Here is a 12,362-nt window from a genome sequence, read left to right on the forward strand (position 1 = left end):
AAAATAAATAAATAAATAATTTTTTATTCCTTCCAGCACCAAAGGTGGATGGAGGTTGTTTTAACGCTGTCTGTGAGCAGGATATCTCAAAACGCTGCGGACGGATTCGGATGAAATTTATTGGACTGGTAAGTTCGGTGTGTGACAAGGACTAAATGATTCGATTTTGCTTAAGATCCGGATCCAAATCCAAGGATTTTAAAGCGATTATTCACCATTAAGCGACGGATCGAAAAAAAAGATATATCTAGCACGAAATCGCAAAAAGTCATTGATGGATGCGGACAAAACTTGGACAGGTTGGCTGTGTGACCAGAAAGAATTGATTCGATTTTGTTGAAGAACTGAATCCGATAATTTTTTCAAGCGATTCTTCACCATTGAGAGATAGAACCAAAAACGATGTACTGTTGTGGTGCCGGGGTTCGGCGGCGAGGACGACCGCGAGACGGAGCAGTTGGGCCGTCTTCCCTCCGAACACCCGTAATTGAAGGTCGTCACTCCGGATAACTCCGAAGTCGACGGGTCGCTTAATGGACCGTGGACGCCAATATTTAGACCGCGCGGTTAGGGTCTTTTTGTCTGATTCCAATTTACCTAAGTAGCTGCGCGGTCGAGCTACCAGGGAAACCACACCCTCGGCCGGCTTTGTCTGAACCAAGTCGCTGTTACCGACTTGGATCCGGCGTAACTAAGCGGGAATTACCAAAGCTGCGCCGGTCCAAATGACAATTTACGGCACAATCGGCCTCCGTAATTCTCAAGCCCGAACCATACTGGGTCAATGAAAGAAAGAACAGACAAGGAACTGGAACATTTAACAGTTATTTATTTACAAAGTAAGAGGGAGGGAAACACAGAGCAGACTTAATCACGAATATAGATGTAAATGTACAACAGCAATCACTTAAACGATTTCTACTTATCAGACTGGCCACAGACAGACACACACACACAAAAAGTAATGGACCTCGTGGGTATTTATTCAGCCCTTCAGCTCTGGATGGAAGGTGAGCTGAGGGTCAGAGTTTGACCGGGTACCTGGCCGCCTCGTGCGGTTTCACCGACTCGCACCTGTGGAGCCTGGAGCCCGTGGACGGGAACGGGGATCCCAGCTCGAGCGCTCCAACACAACCCACCACGGTGGGACTCAAACCCACGACCCAGAATCCAACGAGCCCACAATCCTGGCTGCCACGAACGACGATCGATGGCACGAGCACCACGGAGCACCTCCGTCATGACCACCACCACCATGAGCACCAACATGACCACCGAGGAACCCCGAAAGAGACCGCAGACCACAAAAGAAAAGAGACCAAAGACGATGACTCAGACGACAGCTCGCCACCTTTCTTATCCCTCCCCCCGGGTGGGTGGAGGGATCCGCTCTGAGGTAACTCGCCTCCGGATTGGTGGGGGGGTTGTCGGGCGATCGGCGTGCTCCCCTCATTGGACGAGGCGAACATTCCATCTGGCTGGGGCGGGGTCGGCCCTGAGGTGATCTCACCCCCGATTGGACGAGGCGAACATTCCATCTGGCTGGGGCGGGGTCGGCCCTGAGGTGATCTCACCCCCGATTATGTCCGTGGCCTCGAACACGTGCATAATGGCGCTGAAGGAGTGAAGGGGATTTAACGCAGAAGACTAACTAGAAAGAAACTCGCAGCGCACACATGAAATTCCCATTATACATAGGGGAGAGATTCTAACTACCCACATATACTTAACGAAATAACTAAACTTTGGGTCAACTGTGTGTGTGTGTGTGAATGCGAATGGTTTCCAGATTCGTAACAATACATCACGATATTTCAAAAAAGTTGTGGAGCATTTTTTATTTTATTTTTTTTGTTATTTGGCTGCAGCAGATGATTTTGGGTGTTTGGAGTTTATAGAGCCTCGTGGCTCTGATAACGCCAGTCGACACGAAAAGAAGACGAACACGCGAGGAAGGAGGAAGAAGAGAAGGTTCAGGATCGTCCGGAACGAAAAAAAGAGCGGCTTGCGAGTGTCTCGTCTTGAGCGGACGTTGTGAGAGAGTGCTCGCAGAGTGAGATGCATTCCAAGCTGAGAGGAGTTTTAAAAGATGGAGTGGCGCTTGAGAAAGGAGACGAGCACACACGAAGCTGACTTTTTCTTCTTTCTCATGAGTACCAAACCATTTCTGCTGGTACTCATTTGAGAACCAAATAATTTTTTGCCGCATCTTGCGTAGTGAACGCTGGCTCTAAGAGAGCTCCGCGTTGTTGTTCTTCTTCTTCTGGTGAAGACAAAACCTTCAGGACTCGGCTCTTTTATATACAGGATCCGGATCTCCTTGAATACTAAACACCTGTACACATCCTCACATTGAGGGTGCCTTTTGAGAGCGTCTATCATGAACTTTTAAATATATTCGGACATTTGCTTTAAAGTTTTGAAAAGTTCACGTTACTATTTAAAGATTATTCCATTTAATGTGTTGTAATTTCGTAAATACACTACTTTCTCGTCATGAACGAGGAGCCTCCATGACGGGTCTCGCTATTGGCTCCATCAAGGCACGTGACGAAATATCGGAAGTTGTTGTTGTTGTTCTTCTTCTGGTGAAGACAAAACCTTTAGGACGCGGCTCTTGTTTTTTGTGAGCCCCTGTATATAATGCTTAGTCCCATGTGCCAACATTATTTGATGGATATTAAAAATCCCACTGCATTCTTCGTGAAGACTATGAGTTATTGTTGGCCCCCTGAACAAATTCCAAAATTCCTGCCAAAACCTATGGGGTTGAGGGTATGAGTGGGAGGGGAGAGGGGTCTGCACTGCATCAGCGGCATCTCCACAGTCCTCTGCAACGGCTAATGCAAACCCACATCCATGTGCCGCAATCTTTCGATGGTTCCTTCTTCCTTCAATAAAGTCCTTCTTTCCATCGAAATCCGACTCTTGATGGGCTAATAATTTGTGCCTGTTGAAATGAAATTTCGATTATACCTGCAGCAAATATTACTGGAAAAGGAAAAGGTCAAGAGGCGTGATCTTTGGCACAGACACAAAGACTGCAACCACGGAGTGTTGTGAAATTTCGTTGCATTTTTCTCCCTTGGAACTCCAACATTGCGTTTCAACTTCAATTACCCATCAAAGTATGTTCGTGCACTGGTCGTGTTGCATAATATTGACCAGTGAGCATAATGCTCTTCCTTACTTATCGAATCGCAAGCCACATGGGTGGGCTAAAGCATGTGAAATTTCACCTTGGGCATAACATGAACGAAGAATCCTGTTTTCACATCATTTAATAACTTTGCATTTTGTTCAAACTTGTGCGATTGTGATGGTTGCCTTTCAAAAATCTTGACAAAAGTTTATTTCCAAAAACAACAAAACAATTGGAAGATTCGAATGATTTATCTTGATTTAGGTTCGCATAGATATTTTTTGAATTCACATAATTGCTTTTGTGTATATATATATATTTTTGCCCATAATTGATTTCTCTTTGGAAAATGACCTCGGTCATTGCTGAGGCTAAGGTTACATGTGACCTGGTGACTTTGCCGAGGCTAGTTTTCTATGTTTGTAGGTGGTGGTGGTGATCCACTGGCTATTCTGGCATTACTGGTGGCACCTGCTTTCCTAATAAGGTATTGCAACGTTATTAGGACTTTTTTTTCTATCTGATGTAACCTAAATATGTGTTACTGAGAAAGTGTGCATTGTGTTTGTGCACGTGCACATCAGACATTGAGACATTGTGAGCTGTTGCTTTGGAGCATCAGAAAAGTAGGTCCATCCTTGCTACAGTAAGACTTTTGAATCATCCATTATTCAAACACATTGTACAAAGAACTCTCTTCGGACAATCAAAACCGTGAATGGGTGTTTAAAAAAACATTTCTTAGACGAGCCATCATGTTGTCACAGGGGTGATGAGGGTAAGGATGTGAAGGGAGGGACTGTGATCAAGGATGGAGACAGGAGGTGAGTGACGGAAAGGGAGGCGATAATGAAGGAATGGGAAGGCTATTTCATGGAACCGTTGAACCAGGGAGGAAGAAACAGTAAAATGGAGTTACCAAGCTATGTCGAGGGGAATGTGGAAATGGTGGAGATTATTGAGGTGTATACAGCGTTAAAGAAGGTGAAGGGAAGGCGCCGGGCTTTGATTGATTACGTGTGGAGATGCTAATTGTGGTAGAAGGAGTGGGAGTCAGTCGGATGAAGAGGCTGTTACAAGTATGTATGTATATGTATGTATGTATGTATGTATGTGAGAGGGTAGGATTCTGGAGGAGTAACGGACCAGTCTAATTGTTCCAATATGGACAAGGAAGGGAGACATACAGTACAAGATCCAGGCAGATACTGAGGAATCATGCTCCGAAGTCGTGTCGATGAGAGAGGATTCTGGATTGGAGGATAAGGATGTGGGTGGAGCAGGTGATAGGTGAAGAGAACGGGTTTAGAAAGAGTAGAGGGATGACGGATGGGATGTTTACGTTGAGACAGTTGATGGAAAAGAGGTTGGAGATGCAAGGTAAAATGGTATTAGCTTTTGTGGACCTGGAGAAGGCTTACAACACTGTCCCAAGAGAGATTGTGAGGGCAACGCTGAGACAGATGAGAGTACCGGAAGCAAAAACTAGATTGGTAGAAGGTGTGTACAAGGAAACGAAGGGAAGAATTTTAGTTGGTCATTAATTGTCGGTGACATCTTGGATGCTGCTGTCCTGTCTGTGTCTGTTTGTGGTGAGGATGTTGAGGTCGTGGATAGATTCACTTACCTTGGCAGTGATATTCATGTCTCCGCAGGTTGTGAGCCGGAGGTCAATAGACGTCTGGGTCGGGCCTGGGGAGTTAAGGATTCACTGGATCATGGGGTGTGGCGCTGCCGGTACCTGTGCGGGAGGACGAAAGTCCGAGTCTTCAGGTCCTTGGTACTTCCAGTCTTGCTCTATGGGTGCGAGACTTGGACTTTGACCAAGGATCTGAGACGGAGACTTAATTCCTTTGGTACCAGGTCTCTTCGGAGAATCCTTGGCTATCGCTGGTCGGATTTTGTGTCCAACGAGCGGTTGCTGAGAGAGACTCGGATGAGATTTGTTACCTGCATAGTCCGTGAGCGTCAGCTGCGGCTGTATGGACATGTGGCTCGTTTTCATGACGCTGATCCTGCTCACCAGATTCTCTCAGCGAGGGAGTCTCATGAGTGGAGGAGGCCAGTGGGCCGACCACGTGCCTCATGGTTGCAGCAGGTTGACCATCATCTCAAGGAGATGGGGATGGGCCTGGCATCTGCCTGGGGGATGGCCAGACGGAGGCCCCTGGAGTACCGGCGGAAAGTGGACGCAGCGACGCGCTGTTCTGGCACATGCTCCCATACCTGACCTGATTAATTGTCAGAAGAGTTCAGCGTGAACATTTGATTGAGGCAAGGCAGTTCACTGAGTCCACGACTGATTATCATGGGGATGGAGCTGGTGAACAGGAGAGTCAGTAAGGCCTAGGTCACATTTGCTCTACGGCGAGAATACGGTGGCCGTACGCCCTCTGAATTGACAGAAACGTGCGGCGGGCACAGAGAAACTGAGGTGGCCTCAGGGAGGCCCTACGCCGTTTGGCTATATTTTACAGGCCGTAGGGTCGCCGTGGAATTATAGCGCGGAGTTATAAGTTGTTTTTTTTTCATTTCTACGTTTGCCGAAGCAATTTGACAAGCCAAGCTATGACGTAGATGTGTTCCACGTCGACCGTACGTAGGGCGTACAGTGGGCTTGCGTTATTCGTGCGGCTGCCGTAAGCTCTTCTCAATGAAAAATGAATTTTCCCAACCCCCCAAAAAATTACGGTGGCCGCACTATTTCCACGGTCGCCGTACGGTGGCCTTGCGGTCTGTGTGACTACCTGCGGGCAACGCAGGATCGACGCACGGTTCCCCTACGCCCGCCGTGCACCTACGTACGGCCTCCGTGGCAGTCTGCGTCGACCGTGCGTCCACCGTGGCTACCACTAGAGATCGGAGTATAGGTGTTTGCCTATACCGTCGTGCCCCCAGAATCCCAATTTAATTCATTCCAAGAGGCTGTTCGGATTACAAAAAGTTCGGATTCCAAAAATATTTTCCCAATAAGAAATAATGGAGTGAATTAATCCGTTCGTGGACCCAAAGAAAACCCACTTTCAAGACACTTTAAACTGAAATTACTCATGTTTAAGATAAAATAAGATGAGTAAATGACCTTCGGTGGCGGTGTATTGTATGGAAACTGGTACAATCACCACATCCAAAGGTCCACACAGGCTCGAGCTTCGGCCTGGGTTCCGATCGGTCGCGCACTCTGCGAGAGCGCTGCCCCCAGGGCAGCTCATCAAACATGATGCCCGCAGAACCACAATCACTTTCATCAAACGCATCGGGCTGACGTAATCATGGATATTCCAAATTACAACTGGTTTTGCTGTGAACTTCAATCCTTGCCCGACAGCCCGTCACACCACGTGATCGGATTGCTTTTTTTTTGTTATCAATTAAAACGCAAGATGATTAAAAAAAAAACATCACAAATGAAGGTGAAAACACGAGGTAAGGCCTAACTCACATTTGGCTCGGCGGCCGGAGGGTCTACAAAATGTACGGGCACTAGCAATTAAAAGCGGCCGCAGTATTTCCACGGTCACACAATCTGTAGCAGTCACATATGTTTTTAGCAGCGTCTCTCGTGGCGAAGATGCTCATTAGGAGCTCGGCGTTGTTATTGTTGTTGTTGTTGTTGTTGTTCTTCTTCTTCTTCTTCTTCTTCTTGTGAAGACAAAACCTTAATCTCTCGGACTCGGCTCTCGTAAATACAAGATCCGGATCGCCTTAAATACTGACCACATGTACACATCCTCACATAGACGGTGCCTTTTTGAGAGCGTCTATCATGAACTTTTAAATATATTCGGAGATTTGCTTTAAAGTTTCGAAAAGTTGACGTTACTATTTAAAGATTATTCCATTTATCGTGTTGTAATTTCGTAAATACACGATATATCGTAAATACGTAAATACATTATGACGGGTTTTGCTTTGGCTTAATGAAGGCACGTGACGAAATATCGGAAGTTGTTGTTGTTGTTTTTTTTATATATATATATTTTTTAGCCGACAAAACCTTTAGGTTTTGGACGCTGCTCTTGGACACATTTGTCCTTGTTATTTTTCGGGTAGCCGCACGGCGTATTTATAAATTGTGGAGACCGAAAACATGGGTGTGCCGTACGGTCTTTGATTTGATGTCGCACGGTGGTGACCTGAGGGCGTTCCTGCAGCGGCCATAGAATTTTGAAGGCAGACGCAAGGTGCCCGCAGGGGGACCCTAAGCCAGACGTGCGGCCAGACGGACGGTAACGAATGGGTTAATTCTTTTTTTTTAACCAGTTCTTTTGTTTCGGGTTGTCAAATTTCTACGGCGAACGTAGAAATGAAAAAAGTTATAACTCCGCGTTATAATTCCACGGCGACCTTACTACCTGTAAAATATAGCCATACGGCGTAGGACCACCCTGAGGCCACCTCAGTTTCTCTGCGGCCGCCGCACGTTTCTGTCAATTCAGAGGGCGTACGGCCGCCGTATCCTCACCGTAGAGCAAATGTGACTGAGGCCTAAAGTATCGATCGACACACGAGAGATGCTTTCACGAGTACTTCCACCGACGAACTGAATGAACAAAGCACGAAGATGCGGGTCGAATAGGTGGGGGAGACACGTGAACAAACATGAACGCTATGTTGTGTTCGGTTTTTTTTAAAACTTATTAGGTTTTTAGGGCAAAATTTTCTCGAAAAAATTGTTCGGATTCCAATTTGTTCAAACAATGGGCCGTTCAGATTCTGGGGGCACCGCGGTATATTATAGTTGTAGTATATTCAGTTATATATATACTGGTATATTTTTATTTCAGTAAAAAAAGAACTGGTATATATACCCACTCGTTACCGTCCGGCTGGCCGCATGTTCGCCTTAGGGCCCCCCTGCGGTCGCCTTGCGGGCACCTTGCGTCTGCCTTGAAAATTCTATGGCTGCCGCAGCGTCGCCCTAAGGTCACCGTGCGACATCAAATCAAAGACCGTACGGCACCCCCACGTTTTCGGTCTCCACAATTTATAAATACGCCGTGCGGCTACCCAAAAAATAAAAACATATGTGACTGCTACATTGTGTGACCGTGGAAATACTGCGGCCGTCGTATAATTGCTAGTGGCCGTAGATTTTGGAGACCCCACGGCCGCCGTGGCAAATGTGACCTCGGCCTTAGGGAGGCATTCTGAGAAAGATAATATATGCGGATGATCTAGTTACTGTGTCAGAGAGAGAAAGAGAGAGAAAGAGAGAGAAAGAGTGCATACCTCCACCACGTAATGCCTGATCCACGAGAACATATCGGGGCCCATTACATTTTTGATATATCATCCTATATTTGGCCTTATCTCTCAATGGTGAAGAATCACTTTGACAATTAAATCATTATCGTATCCAGATCCGGATTCGGATCTTCACCAAAATCGAATCAATTTGTCGTGGTCACACACGCAACCCTAACATGTTCGCTTATATACAAACATGCACAGTCTTCTTAAAGGCAATAATAATATTTGACAGCCTTTTGCAGCGAGCAGAGGCATTCGGCAAGGGTGCTCCATATCCGGTTCTTTGTACTCCCTTTCCATTGAACCTTTGCTCATTTCTTTACAAGCACAGCTTTGTGGTTTTCCTCCTCATCCGATGGCTAATCCTGTAAAAGCTATTGCTTCTGTGGATGATCTTTATGCAGTTGTTCATACAGACAACAATGTCTCTGCCTCAGTGCAGTTAACTAAAAAAAATTGTTTGGAAAGTTCCACCAAAATCATTTGGAAAAAAGGAATCCCCTTTACCTTGTGTCCACAAATTGTTTCGCCTCCACCCCTACCAAGAGACCTTGAATGGACTTTCAACAGCATTTGCTATTTAGGCGTTTTTGTGGGTACTCATAATTATACCTTACAAACCTGGGATTCATTCGTCTTCAAAATCGAGCAGTGACTCTCTAAGTGGAATTAACAGTTTGTCCGCATCAATGCTCTGGCATAGGTTCATAGCGCTACAACCCCTTTCTGGTATTCTCAAAAAGATTTGAAGAATTTTTGTCAATTTTTTTTTCTTCGAGGAAAACATTGGTGTTCTCAACCTGTCAGTTGTTGATGGTGAAAAGGGACTGGTTGACATCACCTGTAAAGTGATGGCCTTTCATCGACCTTTCCCTTTAGAAACTACGATACGCTGATACCTCGTCGAAGGCCTTTGCCACCGTTCTGCTCAAGCAAGTGGGAAAACTTGGCTTCGGCCATGAACTGTTTCTCCTGAACCTGGAAAGAGTGGGTGTGACGTCGGTCCCCATTTTTTTTTACAGAAGCTGACTCAAAGCCTGGCAGGCAATCACCGTTCGTCGCGATGCCTGTGCTTGTTCCCTTCCCATGTTTTTAAAAGAACCAATCTTTTAAAATCCCATATTTGATGGGGTTTGGAGTGACTGTTCCTTTATGTAGCGTTTTATTGATGCCGGGCTCACCAAAGTCAAACAGTTTTGAGATAATAATTCGCATGAATGGAAACTAGCTGCCAACATTGCCTTAACCACCGGTGTTCAGTCCATCCAATATCTAGAGAAGATATTCTCTGCCATTCTTAGTGTCTTTAAAAAAAAATTCTGGCTTAAAATGAGATCTACAAGCAGATGCTGCTTTACCTTCACCTCAGCCCTCTCCTCTTTTTTTTCCCCCCATTTCCTTGTTTGTTTTAACGGCTTTACTTCTTTTATGAAAATCAGACAACCTTTCATGTATTTATTGGGAATCAAGACACTTATTTCTCTTAAATCTGCGGAGCCACAAGCTCAATGGAGAGGGTTGCTCCAAGCTCAGCCTCACACAGAATTCTAGTGATTTACCATGTATAAAACACCCAACGTTAAACGTACAGGAAGGAGACTTGCAGTGGTGATTGGCACATCACAAATTTCCCTCCACCGTTCTAATACACCGAATGTGTCCACATATCCTTGAAAAGTGCCCTTTTTGTGATCCATAGGAAACCCTTTTTCATGCCTTTGTTGGGTACCCAAGATGGACACTACTTTTTCCTGTTTTATCACAAGTCATTCAAGGGTTAGGGTTGGTTTTTACACATTGTGTTTTTCACTCGCCTGTTCGAAGAACAGAGAGCTATAGCGATACCCCGGCGTGAGCGTCAGCGTCAGCGTGAGCTTGAAAATGTTAAAGTTTTTGGTGAAAGTTTCTAATGTTTTTATCTACCATACTATTTTTTACTGATTACAATATACAAATACATATATTGCTTTAAAATTATTTGGATCAGACTTCACTGCAATGCTTTATAAAAAATATTATTAGACTAATCTTTTTGAAACGATAAATATATAAACAGGCGAGCATTGGGTGGCTTTGACACCAACTCTCTGTTGTATTTGGTTTTAGTATTAAACCCAGATGTAAAGATGAATATTGTTTAGTCAAATTTTTAATTTCTCAAGCAAAACTGGCGATATATGTATCCAGGAAGAAGAGAATTCGGTCACCAGTCTGCTTCCAGTGGATGACGCTGTAGCCCTTTAGGTCCTTAGTGTCGTCCCGGATGTACCTGGAATCTTCTTGTGATAACTGTGGGCATTTCCAAAAACGATGATGTGTATGGCGAGCTCCTTGTGCAGTTTTACTGACTGAGTCTAAACGATAAACTTGTAAACATTGCTTTCTTGTTGGTTAAAATGAGAACTGTTTCTAAAAATCTGTATTTTTATGACTTTTTGTAAATATCAAAAAAATAAAAATTTATACCTGTCTGCATTGTGGAAATGTTTTGCATCTAAGACAGGTGGAGGCATGCTGTACCTATAAACACATTCACATTAAACTGCTGTTTTTTTCTAGCTTTTAGTTTTCATATGAATAATAATAATAATAATAATGATAAAAATATACTAGAAGGGCACTCAGTTGAGTGCATACCTCCACCACGTAATGCCTGATCCACGAGAACATATCGGGGCCCATTACATTTTTGATATATCATCCTATATTTGGCCTTATCTCTCAATGGTGAAGAATCACTTTGACAATTAAATCATTATCGTATCCAGATCCGGATTCGGATCTTCACCAAAATCAAATCAATTTGTCGTGGTCACACACGCAACCTGTCCACCAAATTTTATCCGAATCCGTCCGCAACTTTTTGAGATATCCTGCACACAGGCAGAGAGATGGACAGACAGACAGAGAGAGGGATGAAAACATAACCTCCTTCACCTTCAGTGGTGGAGGTAATAATGCGATATTTACAATTTTCATTTTAACCTTATCTGTAAAAACAAACATAATAATAATGTGCACAATGGCTTATTTGCATTGTCTCGAGTAAAAGTTGCAGGTCATTGTTCTAATGAAGAGGGAGAGTGGAATGGCAATTGTATCACTTGATCATCGAGTACATGGGTACATGATGTTGGAAAGGAGAGTGGGACATGTACTGTGTGTGCATTCTGCATAATTATATAGAATACACTGCTTCCTTGTTGCCTCAGGAACTGGCTGGCATTGCGAGGAAAAGACTTGCGGTCAGCTGGAAGCAGTACACTGGGCTGGAAGCTTTTTGGAAAAATTCCTCTGAAGGAGAGCCCACGTAAAGACCCCAAGAAGATTCAGCAGGTAGGATGGATACTGATTGTCATATTATTTGTGCGATTGCTTACATGTTTATGTGCAGTAGTGTGCGGTTCATTGAGGTACAGTAAGTCATCGCTGTACGTCGTAGATGCGTTCCTGGAAAGTGCGACGTATAATGAAATAATGTATATTGGAACGTATTTCCTCATAGGAATATATGTTGTATATGGGGATTGCGTTCCTGGAAAAATTTGGTCCCCATCTTCGACAATTTTTTAATGAAGATTTAAAATTAATAATAACTGCGGTATATTAAAGTGAGATCGGTTTAAACAACAGCATACAGGGTGCTCACGAATGATGGTTGGAGAGATGGTTTGAGACGGTCGAGTGAGGTGGAGTCACGGGGAGGTATGGGGAGGAAGGTGGTGGGTCGACCACCACCTCCCCCTCCACTGTGTCCTGATGTGATAGGGTTGACGATGTTGAGGTTGTGGTTGTACTTTTTCTTGGGGACAATAAGTATCCAATGATTGTTGTCTTGCATTTTTGTTTTTTTCTTGTATCACTCGAGAGCAACATTGACTTGCCTGCACGCATTAGCACTGTGTTCTCTTCTTAAGTCTTCCTCACTCGTAATTCCCATGCCCTTTTCAAAATAGTGAAAGACCTC

The 12,362-nt window shown here is 44.5% G+C and overlaps 1 protein-coding gene across 1 annotated transcript in view; it reads left to right on the forward strand.

Annotated features, from left to right (window-relative positions):
- The window catches only part of LOC147016118 (TBC1 domain family member 12-like), a 102,036-nt gene that overhangs the window by 31,829 nt on the left and 57,845 nt on the right, over positions 1 to 12,362 (forward strand). Inside the window, exon 3 of the mRNA XM_085848844.1 lies at positions 11,608 to 11,731. Within this exon, the coding sequence (XP_085704970.1) occupies positions 11,608 to 11,731 (124 nt within the window). The remainder of the gene's footprint in view (positions 1 to 11,607; positions 11,732 to 12,362) is intronic.

This window comes from Eptatretus burgeri, chromosome 12, assembly GCF_056783735.1.
Source record: "Eptatretus burgeri isolate ZD-2024b chromosome 12, Ebu_testis_v1, whole genome shotgun sequence".
NCBI classification, from domain to species: Eukaryota; Metazoa; Chordata; class Myxini; order Myxiniformes; family Myxinidae; genus Eptatretus; species Eptatretus burgeri.